Source organism: Emydura macquarii, unplaced genomic scaffold (genome assembly GCF_026122565.2).
Source record: "Emydura macquarii macquarii isolate MOO-44397 ecotype Brisbane River unplaced genomic scaffold, CSIRO-AGI_Emac_v2 contig_2205, whole genome shotgun sequence".
Lineage (NCBI taxonomy): Eukaryota > Metazoa > Chordata > Testudines > Chelidae > Emydura > Emydura macquarii.
The window spans coordinates 9,571,860-9,585,126 of record NW_027132342.1 but is presented as its reverse complement, the minus strand read 5'-3'; the positions used below and the strand labels follow the sequence as shown (position 1 = coordinate 9,585,126).

The 13,267-nt window shown below is 38.4% G+C and overlaps 1 protein-coding gene across 1 annotated transcript in view; it reads left to right on the top strand.

The window, feature by feature from the left end:
- EFCAB6 (EF-hand calcium binding domain 6) overlaps positions 1-13,267 on the top strand; it is a 145,294-nt gene that overhangs the window by 103,121 nt on the left and 28,906 nt on the right. The window contains exons 23-25 of the mRNA XM_067558983.1: positions 3,004-3,159; positions 6,571-6,766; positions 10,108-10,296. Coding sequence (XP_067415084.1) covers positions 3,004-3,159; positions 6,571-6,766; positions 10,108-10,296 — 541 coding nt within the window. The remainder of the gene's footprint in view (positions 1-3,003; positions 3,160-6,570; positions 6,767-10,107; positions 10,297-13,267) is intronic.

Below are 13,267 nucleotides of genomic sequence, written 5' to 3'. Positions count from 1 at the left end.
AAGTTTAGCAGCCCATAGGATTAGGCAGTAGCCAAACAGCAGTTTTGGGGGTTTCAGTGGTGCCTAAAACTAAATCTGGAATTTAGGCAGCTAAGTACCTTTCTGGGTCTGGGTCTAGATGCTTCAGAGGAAGATGTAAGAGGCATATGAGGGTTAAGCGTCTCACCTCCATTAGATTTTATCCCAGTCTCTAATAGTTAGAGATTGGTTTAAGAGCTGAAGCATAACAGCTAAATATCCCTTCCAAATTTTTTGTTATTAATTATTATAGCTCTGTATATTCTTGATATCCATGTAAATGTCCAATCCCTTTTTGAATCTTGTTATGTTCTTGGCCTCAGTGACTCCCTGTGTGCAATGAGTTCCACAGTTCAATCACAAGCAGTGTGAAAAAGTATTTCCTTTTGTCCGCCTTGAATTTCACACCTGTTAATTTCATTGACTGTCCTCTGTCTCTTTCCTTACCCACTTCCTGACTGCTGGGAGGGATCCTCTGGTAGCAATTCCAGTCTGTTTGCTCTGCACATCCACTAGTCCTCCACATTTAGTTTGCTCTGTCTGAAAGCAAGCAGTGCAAGAGGAGTTCAACTCAGGCTATGTTTACACTGGCGGCGGTAAAATCGCCGCCGCCAGATCGATCTTTCATGATCAATTGAGCAGTCAGTGAGACCCGCTCAATTGATGAGGGAGTCGACTTAATAAGTCCACCTCCTCAACTAGTGTAGCGCTGAGCCGACGGGAATGCTTTTCTCGTTGGCTCAGCGCAATGTGAACAGCGCGCAGAAGCAGTCAATGGGAGTTACACAAACTACACAGAGTACACTGCTGCCGAATTTCTGGGTAAGTGTGAACAAGTCCTGAGACCCTCAAGTTTTACATAGGACCCAGGGAGGCTGTAAGTGTCTCTTGAGCCAGAGGTTGGAGTTGTTGTTTTAAGAATGAAGTCCATTCTGCGTGTGGTGCCAATACAAGGCAGTGATCCAGCAGAACCACGCAGTTCAACTTCATGAGAGGGTTAAGGGCAGCAAAGCTGAGCACCATCCGCATTCCATCATGTTGATCAGCATGAGGGCATTTGAAGGTGCGGGAGACCAGATCCAATAGGAACAGGATTTAGTCGATCCAGTGGCTACAAAATCCAACGCAGATGGTATACAATGGTTTTGGCACCTACCTCCCTCTCTGTGGGTTGGGAAATGCATTGTCCATGCCTGGCTTAGGCTAGTTTACACAGCACATTAGTCTGACTTATGAATTTCACCCTAAATTCTTTGTAGTGGTTTTAATGCCCTGTGATTAGGCACAGTGAAACTGACAAGGACTCTTAAGTCTGAGCATCTTAACATTCAATATATAAGGCTGGATATATAATTTTTTTTGGTTTTGTTTTAACTCACAGGAACAAATACCCCAAATTAGAAACAGACATTGAGCAGTGGCTCTTATAGCACTTCAAGAGAAATACATTTGCAAGACAAGATTATTTTTTGGCAGCATAGCTTGATCCGTAGTTTAAATCCTCATTTACACAGTGCACATATTTACTGCTGCAAGTGGAATAATTACTGCTTGGAAACCATTACTCAGTCCAAGAAATGATGAATGCCTCAATTTTCTAAAAATATGAATCTCTAAAACGGTTTTGATTTCACATCTTCCTTTACTTTCATTTTGAAGGTTTAAGTGGAAGATAATAGTGGTGATGAAGTGCTATTATTTAGCAGCATGGGTCGGAATGTAACATACACCTGTAAAGGATTCCAAAATAATGGTGCTGTTGTGATAGACTAAGGGCCTTATCGAGCCTTTAAAACACAGCCTTTCATTGTGGGCAGAGTGGAGCCGCACTGCCTTGTGGGGAGGGGAGGGATTCCTCACTGAGCACCTTGTTGCCCATTAGGGGGTGCAGGTTGTATTAGTAGGTGGCAGCAGCCTAAAGGATTCCCTGGTGCACCTGGCTTGCTTTGTAGGCCAGTTTGGAGAAGTGGACCATGCCCCAGCTCCTACATGCTGCCTGCAGTTGTAGCTAGCCTTTAACATGTGTCAGGCAAGATGGGAAAGGCTCTTTGTGCCCTCCATCTATGCACCTGTATAAGAGCCCGTCACATTCAGACCCTCCATGCCTTTTCTGTGTTTCATAATCTACATCCTGTCATAATTTGCATCTGTTTTAAACCTTGAATTAATCTTTAGTGATGCCTCCAGCCATTAGAGGAGTTGCAGTAATTGGTTGTGGAGGCAGGTTGGTGTTAAACTAAGAGTAAAGGGAAAGCGAGGGGTGATGTTTGGGACTCCAAAAGGTGTTCAAAAGGGTCCCCAATTTCATGGGGATAAATATGACAAAATAAACAGGGGCTGAGAGAAAAGAGTCTGGGGTCTGAATTAATTAATCTGTGGAGAAACATGAAGTTTTAAATACCTGATAGCATCTCTTAATGGACTCATCCATAGCCCATTGAAATCACTGGGAATTTTTCCATTGACTTCAGTCAGTTTTTGGTCAGACCCTATAATAGGAAAGGTCTTGCTCTGATATAGTAATTCCAATTAAACAGCAAGGCTTTCTGTTCTTGTCAAAGTTTTATCAGCTCAACATTGTAGAGGTTAGTTTGCTGGAAGTCAATTGTCATAACAGCTATATTAAACATTTTATATCTTCTTTAGAGCCAAGTTGTCAAAGAGAGATCTAGATTTTGTATCTTCAATTTTGAATGACCAAAAGCAGGTAGTTAAGCCATCCAACTAATTGATTTACAAATCAAAATGTCATTTTTGCATGTAAATCAAGGTGGTTTTATCTGTGCAATTCTTGTGCAAATTTAAAAGTAATTTTTGAAAATTTTGAAAATAATCATTTTTGGGTCACTCTTTGGACAAATTATACCAAGTTAACAAATGCAAGTAAACTGAGATTCTTGCTCTGCCTTTTGTTTTTGTATATTTGTATTTATCTTTTTCTAATATTTAACAGGAGAACTAAAACAAACATCTGTTCTCTTTCAGAGATAAATTTAGAGACTACTTCCAAGACTTTAACAAGGCCTTTTATAAACTGGATAAAAATAAAGATGGCTATATAACAGTAGATGACCTACACAGGATGCTGCAAGAATTCAACTATTATCTTGGCGATGAACAGTTCAACAGTCTTCTAAACAGGTTTATATCATAGGCCTCTCTTTTGTCCCAAGCCAGTAAAGGACTTAAATGTGTTCTTAACTTTAAAAACATAAGTAGTCCTATTAAAGCCCATGGAACTACACACATGCTTAAAGTTGCCCATGTGCTGAAGTTCTATGCTGGGTCAGGGTGTTGGTTCTGAAAATAAGTAGGGTTGGGATTGCTTTTTACATAAAATTAAAAACAAATTAATTTACTCGGTCTTCCTCATAACATTAGTGTTGTAACAACTCGAAAGCTTTTGAAATCAAGCTGATTATTTGAGGAAATGAAACAGATCTGAAAGTAGGTCAGTTTTTTTAGTGTATTTTAAAATTTTTATTTAATTTATTAGTTTTATTTAATTAAATAAAAAGAGTGTTGGAAAACCCTGCAAAAACAGAAATAAAATCATATGAAGCTAAAAAAAAGTATTAATTTTCAAATGCTACTGCTATGCAAAGACATACATTTTGTGTTGCATCTTAATATCATGTAATATCATGTAATATCAAGAAATAGCATCTCTTTAATAGGGTCTATAGAACACAAAGGACCTAATCTAGTAGAAAATATCCATAGCTTCCTGCACTTCACAAGCCCCAGAAGTGACATCCCTATGTGGCACTGGGCTTTGTTCTCATCACACCGTCAGGCCAGACTCTTTAAAAAGAAATTAAGAATCTTTTCTCAGTTCACCTTTTGTTGAGTGATCAACTTTTTATGAATTGAAACCCTAATAAGAATCTTCTGCTTGTTTCTTCTTCAAAGACCTCTTGATGATAAACACCTCCATTCATTGTAATTTTGTGCAGATTATTCCTTTCTAGATCCAAAATAGACTTTTCTAAATAATACAGAGTAGATTAGCATTTGCATTTGGTTTTATTACTAAAATTTTAATACCAACTTGGCAATTTATTTCTCTGCTGAAATGGTGTTGATTATTTCCTTTCCCACAGTGTCTCCAGTATTGGAGCCAGCTTGACATTGGTAATATGTGGGAGTGCTGTGCAGCTGCAAGACACAAAATCAGGGCTCTTGAATGTATTTTTCTCAGAAACGGATATTGGGTCTCTGGTTAATTTCTGTTCCAGCCTCTTTTTATAAAGCTTCCTTTTTGTTTAACTGGCTCTCCTCATTAATTAGACATTCTAGTAAGTGGATATTCTGGTGACTGGTGGCTTAGGCAGTGGTCCTCAATGATTTACTTGGAAAACAGATGGCAAAAATACATTACAGTAATTCACTTTTACATATAGATCATAAGATTCGCCATGCTGGGTCAGACCATAGGGCCATCCACTCTGGCATTGGCAAGTTCTTGATGCTTCAGAGCCCACTATAGCCATCATGCTTCTAGCCAAGTGTGCAATACTGTATGCAGGACAGAAAAAGTCCTCCCTGGTCCCTGTGGCATGGGTTTTGCTTACCTCTGTCACAGCATGCATACAGTGTCTACAAATGTGATTACTGGTCATAAAATTATCCAGGCCTATTAAAACTCCATGTACAGTCTCGGAGCCAAATCCTGATCTCAGTAACCTCAGTGTAAATCTGGAATAATTCCAGTGGAACCAATGGATTTGCACCAGGTTAAGTGAGCAGAAACTCTCTGTCAAACTTTCTGTGGTAATGAATTCTATAAACCGACTAAACTGAATTTCCAGGGTGGTAACTGAGAGCACAATCTGATGCTATGGTTTGCTGTTGTAATGAATTCCACAGACTGACCACACAAGTCTGAAGTCTTTTCCTTGATTGTTTTAAGTGTACTTGATATCATTTAATTGAATGTTCTTGTATCATGAGGCAGTGAAAGAAAGGGTCTTTACAGACTTAAATATTTCCATCTACTCAACTCTGATTCTTCTCTTTCCTCTTCTAAACAAACCTTATTTTTGCAGTTTCTCTCCATATGTAAATCTTGCCTTAATTTTCATTTTATGTGATGAAACATCCTTGAGTAAAAATTTGGATTTGTAACAAAGTCCTCTGCAAAAAAAACCCTCAAAATCATATGTAAGAACTCCTCTTTCCCCAGGATGATATTTGACTCAAAAACATATTCACTATTTATACCTGGAGCTATCTATATTCAGATGTGCAACTCACTGAATTTCCTATATGATGAACTACAAAACTCCATAGTCTCTGTGATCCACCAGATATTATGCTTGACAAGCAGATAATCAAAAGGTATGAGAGAAGATTTGAGAGACTTCAGGCTCTCTCGGATTCTCCAGTACAATCTGACCATGAAAGGTTAGCAGCAAATTCCCCTTGTGGAGGGGAACTCTTTACTGGTTGGAGATGACATCTGCTGTGCCAGCGTATCATCCTTCAACTCAGTAGGGTGCACCAAGGGAGGAAAGGCATTTATCAGAGGCATAGTGAGAGGGAACTTCACTACACCAGTCCTTCACATCTCCCAGACACCTTATGCCAGTGGCTTAGGTTGGAGCAGCCATTAGGTTACTCTTGTTAATACCAGAGCCAGGCTGGTGCAGGATGAGGAGCTGAACAGCTGCTCCCTGATAGCCTGCCACCCTGTGCCTAGTGGAGCTCAAACGCAGGGGACGGTTGAGTCCTTCAGTTATAAACTCAAGAAAAGCTTTGTGTGGAAATTGATTTGGTTTCCTACCATGCGATGAATAGAAGGCAGTTTATCCAGTGGTTATAGCAGGAGACCAGGATTCCATCTACAGCAGGCATGCTCTGGTTTTGGGGAAGTCACTTAGGGTATGTCTGTACTGCAGCTGGAAGCAAACTAGCACACTAAAAACAGTAGTGTGGACATTGTGGCTCGGGCAGCAGTTCGGACTCTCAAACCCACCTGGCCCCCTGTATCTGAGCTTGGGTGGCTATTCTGAATCTTTGCCAGAGCTGTAATGTCCACACTGCTATTTTTAGTGCCATAGCTTGAGCCAACCTAACACAAATCTGTGTATCTGGACTTGGAGGCTAGCTCCCACCTGCCGTGTAGATGTACACTTAGGGCTTGATTTTCAGAGATGCTGAGCAGCTGTAACGCCCATGGAGGCCCATAGGAACTGTAGGGACTCAGCACTTTTAAAAAACAGTCCAATAACCTTTCTTTGCCTCAGTTTCCTTATCTATAATACTGGGGTAATAAAACTTCATGGGGTGTTGTGAGATTTAAGTAATACTTTAAGAGCACTTTTAGATCCTGAAATGAAGAATAGCACTATGCAAAGTGCAGAGCAGGAGCAGGGACTATCTTTTTGTTCTGTGTTTGTACAGCACCTAGTACAATGGGGTCCTGGCCCATGCCTAGGTTTCCTAGGCACTATCACAATACAAATAATAATAAATAATTAATTAGTTGCAGCAGTAGTAGTGATACACTTTTTTTAAAATGTTGATATCCTATTCTGCTTTTTCTCTTAGCTTAGGAATCAGTATTCATGACAGCAAGCTGTCTTATTTTGATTTCCTGAGAGCGATTGATGATGGCAGAGCATCTAAATACCAGCAGAGACAAAAGCATGCTGCACCACCTGCAAGCTTTGCAATGCTCAGCTTAGAAAAAACCCTAATTAAGATGAAAGAAATAGTTACATCTTCTTATGATTTGTTATACAAGGTAGGTTACATGTGGACATAACATTTTATTTCATTTCTTTATGCTGGCTGGGGTCTAGCCCAGCTGCCTAGAAGTATTTCTGCTGCTAAATGGGGTTCCCAAATCCCAGGCCAGCAGGAGCAGGGATAACTATAAAAGTAGTATGTTCTATAGCATCTTTCTAGCATCAACCTGTGGTGATTACATGAAGCACCAATGACGAGTCACTGTAGCATAGGGCCTTGTGAGGGCAGAGGCTGGTGAGTAAAAGTGGAAAACAGGATCTCAGAGCCCCTACAAAATTAATTAGGTGCCTGTAAATTGTGTGTTAGACATGCTTGTAGCAAAACTCTTCCAAATAACTGGGAAGAGAGTGCATAGTGCCTGATTTTCCCAAGTTGTGAGTTATGACATATAGTACATGATGCTGTGGTGGAGCATTATGGTTTTATCACCATGAGTTAAGAAGGGCTGTGCTACACTTGAGTTATTCAGGTCATCCCACAGAGGCAGGGTTGAACAGTTGAAAAGAACACTAGACTAAGAATAAAGAAGAGTTCTGCTGACAGCTCTGCTCTTGACTCTCTGTGAGGCTTTGGACAGGTCACTTAACCTGATTGTGCTTCAATTTCCCCATTTGTAAATTGGGGATGATAATCACTACCTACCTTTATAGAGCATTTTGACATTCTGTGGATGAAAAGTACATACATTATTGTATAATTATTATTATTATTATGCCTGGATCTACCAAAAACCTGCAGCCAAATGGATTCTCTCTCTAAAGGAGTTCTTAGTATCCAATAAGATCATGCTAGAACCATTCTTGAGCATAGGGGAGAACAATCAGACAGACTTTGGAGAAAGCATTCCTGTCCCAAACCACAACCACAGGATTATGTGAGCCGTAATGGACTCTGCTATGCTGTGAGAAATGACATATTCTTCGAAAGAGGCCAGCACTGATGGTATCATAGAGGAAAAGTGAGATCCAGTACCAAAAGGGGCACAATTTCCTTAAAGGTGGGTTCCTTTTCAATCTGTGTGGACCCTCCTTTAGGTTTTTTTAGGGGCAGCCTTTTCATCGTAGACCCCATATTCTGTTTAGTAAACCAGGGCTCTGGAGCATTCATACCGTGGTCACATTTAAGAAGTAAGCATTTCCCATGGTAAGGTATAAATGCCTTACTGCACTGAGCATTATTAATACAGGAAATACTGCAATAATTTCAATACCCTGGTATAGTGTTTGTTAACTTTTTAATGATTCTCACCATGTGTCCTGTTAAGGGCAAAATCCACTTTTTGATCCATGAGGGTCTTTGGGTGTCATTGTTTTGTCTACTGAGAACGTAATTTTTGGATTATATGATATAAGAATCTACTTTTTGGTCATGAACAAGATTTCTTGTCTTTTAGGATGCCATAGGACAGGGAAAATAACCTAACGGATTGAGGCTTTTTATCCCTGGAGAATCACTCCTTGTCCTGCATGTCCTAGGTGGACCTGTGGAGGGGCAAAGTCTTTTCCCATTTCCTTTGATGTGGGAGAATGGGATAGTCTTCCTCTGCTTCTGCTTTTAGTGCAGTCCCTTTCAAAGTCAGGGTTGCTGCTGCGTGTTTATTAAGAGATACTAATCAATCTGACCTCAAAAGGAAAATCTTCATTAGAAAGAGGTGAGGTTGAAATTGTGGCTCAGCAGAGTCCAGCTAACTTTCCAAAAATATCACACCACCGTCACAAAAATTCGATACCTTCAATAAGACTCAAGCATGAAAAAGTCTGACATTGAATAATGAAGGGCTTCAGCGGAATCCTTGTTGCTGTGTAATTGTTCCCCAGTCACTTTTGCCTTACCTGGCTCATGCTGCCCACCCCAACTTTACCTGTGTCCCTAAAATTTTCCATAAGTATAGGCAAACATCAGAGTAAGTTACTAGGAATTTATAGAATCCCATTTCCTATTCGAGGAATCTATTTCCAGTGTGCTCTCACACTGCAATATATTATAGCATGACTTTACCAAAAAAAACCCCACCCAAAACTCTTTGCTACACAATACAGTCATTACAGGTAAAAAAAAAAAACTAGCTTGTAACGTCATTTTATAAAATTCTATTCATTAAAAGTATTCTACTAAACCAAACCGTGACAGCGTGAAAGAACCTATAGAATTTTGACTGGAACTATATTCCTTTCAAAATTTGTACAAAACATTTACATATGTAAAATCAATATTCAACTGCCTATTTCTATTGTAGAACAAAACAAGGGGGCAAAGATAAAAGTTGGATAAATAGTTGTTATTTGGGTGGGGGTAACAGTGTGCATACCCTGCCCCATACGTTGACTCCCTTATACTTCAGTATCCATTCTCAGTGCACCAGTCACCTACAGCACTCCATGCCTCTTCTAGTCCTTTGCACTCTCTTCAGTGTCCCCTCCTGAAACAGAATTCAGGATTAGTCTAATACATTTCCTGTGGAATAAAGAGTCTTTGGGAAACTCCTAGGGTTGCCACCTCTGAACTACAAAAAACTGGAACATCTGGAAAGATCCTGAGCCCAGAAAACTGGACAACTAGCACTGTGTACTGAGCACCCTTACAGATTTCCTAGGACAGTTACCTTCAAAAAAAGGATGAACCTAGGAAAACCTGGACAGATGGCAACCCTAATTACCAGGAAGAACAAGAAGGTGGGAACCAAGAGATTATTTGCTCATAGGTTGATACCTGCATCTGCAAGAGATACTAAGAACAGAGATCTTTCCTACAGAGGCCTTTGGAGGGGAGAAAAAGGAAAACAACAATATTAGCCCAACCAGTCAGAAGTTTCCATTTGCTGGGAGACAGGAAACAAATTGGTATGCACAGTCAGGTCAAATTTTCCCTCTGGGGACACTCTCCAGGCGGTGGATGTCTCAAACATTTTTGTTTGAATCCTTTCTTGCTTGTCTGGTAGGAACTCATATTTACCTGTACCTGGACAGTATATTTGGGCATTCAAGCAATCAGATATAAAATGTCTATCTGCTCTCATTGCGTACTTTTTTTCTGGGAAGATTCTATTGATTAGAGAAAAATTTATTTATTTAATATATAAAAATATAGGATATATTTGGTTGATTTTTAAACTTGTTTAATTTCAAGACAATGATAAACTTTTCATTTCCATTAGGGCTTTAGTTTTAAGCTTTTTTCATTTCTTCACATTTAAAATATGTGCAGATAAAAGAGGAACACATATCATATGTGCCTTTAACTATACAATTTAGCCATCCAGTAATGGTCATGCTAAAAAGAAATATTTTTTTGAAATACTCAGTGTTTTTAAAGTAACAATCCTTCTTGTTTTCTCAGGCATTTTCTCTGTTTGATAAAGATGGCACTGGGGCAGTTACATCACTGGAATTCCGCCAGGTACTTGACCATTTCTGCTTTAAACTATCAGACAAGCAATTCAGGCACATACTCAAGAAGCAAAGACTTTATGAAAATCATACAGTAGACTGGAAATTTTTCCTGAGAAATGTTAATCTCCTCTTAGAGGTAAGAATAGCTATCAACCTGTAAGATGTTTCTTTGAAAATTGAACTCAAATGCCTTAAAAATGGATGAATTCAATAAGCATACTAATTCTAAATAAATGATCAGATGCAGCTTCTCCCTTAGAAAATCTCTTGTAATCAATGGGATGTTGGAAATTTTGGTTGAGTAAGCAATGATTAAGAATAAGTGAATAGGGTCTCTCATATAAGAAAGAACATTCATTAGAATTAGCAGATTATGGTATTGGTTCTGCAAGCTACTCCATGGGATAACAGGGTTTTGCAAGGATGGGGACCTACAGAAAGATGACTGATTTTGGATCTTGAACATTCATTCATTTTTTTCACTGATTAATCCAATGTTTTGCTCTGAACAAATATATTAAAATGTGAGTGGTATATATACGTCAGAGGGCCAAATTCAAAGGTGAGTTTGAGTAAGTGTAGAGGAAGTTTCAACTGGTGAAATATACAGCTTCTTCTGACACCCTCAATGAGTGTGTTACACAAACTTAGATTCCCTCTAGACTTACCTGAAATTCACTTACATTTAATTGTGCCCCAGTTGTGTTATCTGACACTTATGCCCATATGGAGTCCCACTGAAGTTAATGGGACTCTATACAGGCGTAGGGGTCTGTCTGCCAGATCAGACTGTAGGATCAAGACCTTAGATTTACACTCACATCTACTTACCAATTTGGAACCACTCTGCCCCCCACCCAAATGTAGGAATTAACAAAGGCAGGCAAGAAGGTATACAGTAGTCTCCATTCTATTTAATTAACACATTCCTACACCTTCTTCCAGTTGCTCTGCATATCCTAGTATAGACTCCCTTACAAAATGATAAGTGGATGTAAGTAGATCTAACTGAGTGCAAAGGAGGCTAAATTACGTCTCCTTGCAGTTCACTTCTGAATTTGGCCAAGAGTATCAAAAACTATTTACTTCAGTTAATATAGCAGTCCTTACAAAAAAAAAATATATATATATTCTTGAAGCACAAAAGAAAAAAGAAAAAAATTGTCACCCAATGGAAAACCATATAAAAGCCTTTTACTTTATTGCTATGGCAGTAATAGAATGTTGTGCAAAAAACAAATCCATATAGAACTATATGGTAATTAAATATTATGTCATAAAGTAGCAACTGAAAAACCAATGAACTTTCTATTTCATGTCTGTTTATATTCCAAATTAAAAAGTCTGTTAGTCAGGATTAATTTCTTTCTTAAAAGGAAGAAAAAGACTGCAATTTTTAAATGAAGGAGGACTCAAACAGCTTCAAAATGTTTGTAATATTTTACAGATTTATACATATGTCAGTTACCAATAGGAATATTTAGATTCACTGGAGGGTTTATTATAAGTGTAACTGTGTCCATAGTTTAATAGAGTGTCTTGAAATACATTTTATTGTCTGTAAATGTAGAATTTATATTTATAGTATTGTATCTATTACTCTGTCTCTAATAGCAGGAAAAGCCTAGTTAAGTACAGGTAAAGTAGAAGTAGTTTTAATTACAGTTCTTTTAAAAAATAAGATTTTTAAATATTTACATTTTCAGCATATTAGCAAAGTGATATCCTAACTGAACATGATAGACTATACGGTTCTCAGTTTTGTTACATTTGTATTCCTGTATGCATAGGATTAAAATACTTGATTCACCACTCTAATAATCCAGATCCAATAATGTTTTGTTTTATGAGTGTATTTGTATGCAGCAATAATCGTCCTTTAGCAAGCTTTAACATTAGATAACTATTTTTGATAGCTAGGGTTGTTTCTGATATATCTTGATCCTCCAAAGTGCCACACCTCCTTAGCTCCTGTTCAAAAAGCTCAGCACCTCACAGGATCAGGCCCTTAACAAGACTAATTCTGCATCAGAAACTTTAGTGCTGAATCAAGATGCTGAGTAACTCCTGGAAGTTGCTAAGCCACTTACTTCAGCAGGAAATTAAGATGCTCAATATCTTGCCGGAGGTGCTTAGCTCTTCACAAGATTGAACCTTAAATTGCTTCTGTTTGAACAGCATTTTCTTCTCAGTGAATCAATACTTTTCTGGCACTTGTATGTGCTGTGTGTGGAATAGATGGGATAATGCCATTAATAAAATTCCAAATCTCTCCAAATGAAAGAATTTTGTTAAAAAGAAATATGAACCAGGTCCATGGCATCAGATCAGCTTCCAGATCCAATCAAATCTGATGGTTTCAATTTGAGTTCAAACAAAAAGTCTATTTGCAATTTCATCCCGCTGTGGGCCCACACTCATCTCTGGACTGAAGCACAGATTGCAAGGGGAGGCTGGTCATTAAACTATTCACCTCTTCCAAATATGCAATAATTTTGACTTGTAAAGTATGTAGCTAAATTAATAAGGTATGCAACTCATTCAAGCACATTATGAAGTCTTATCATTATGTTATACAACTTGACCACTGAAGTATATGCAAAAGTAACTAGTAAAGTATTCAGCTTGATCATTGGAGTACGGAAAATTTACTGAATTAGTAAAATATGAGCCTGAGATGACTTTTGTCTCAAATGGCACCTCATAAATAAAACCCTCAATCACAAAGGCAAACATTCACAAGCTCAGAAGCTATACAGGTTTAAAATATATTTTATGCTTAGAAAACTGCTGAATAAGGGGAGGTGAGAAAATCTTGGGGAAATTATTTCAAATTTTATACCCATGGTTAGGGTCTGTGGATGGTTTTGAAGTATGCTAATGAGTCTTACATTTTGATGAATTCTATATAATACAAACTACAGCTTCTGTAGGTCTGGTCTGATTTAGATGAGTGAGATATCTACTGAATCAGAGTTTTCTGTAGAGGTGCATGAGTATTGTGTCAAAAATAAGATTAAAGAAATGTAAAGCATTTTAAGCAATATGACTGAAGTGTGACAGAGATAAGGAGGTGAGCAAGAATTATGGTTGTGTCATGCACCTCT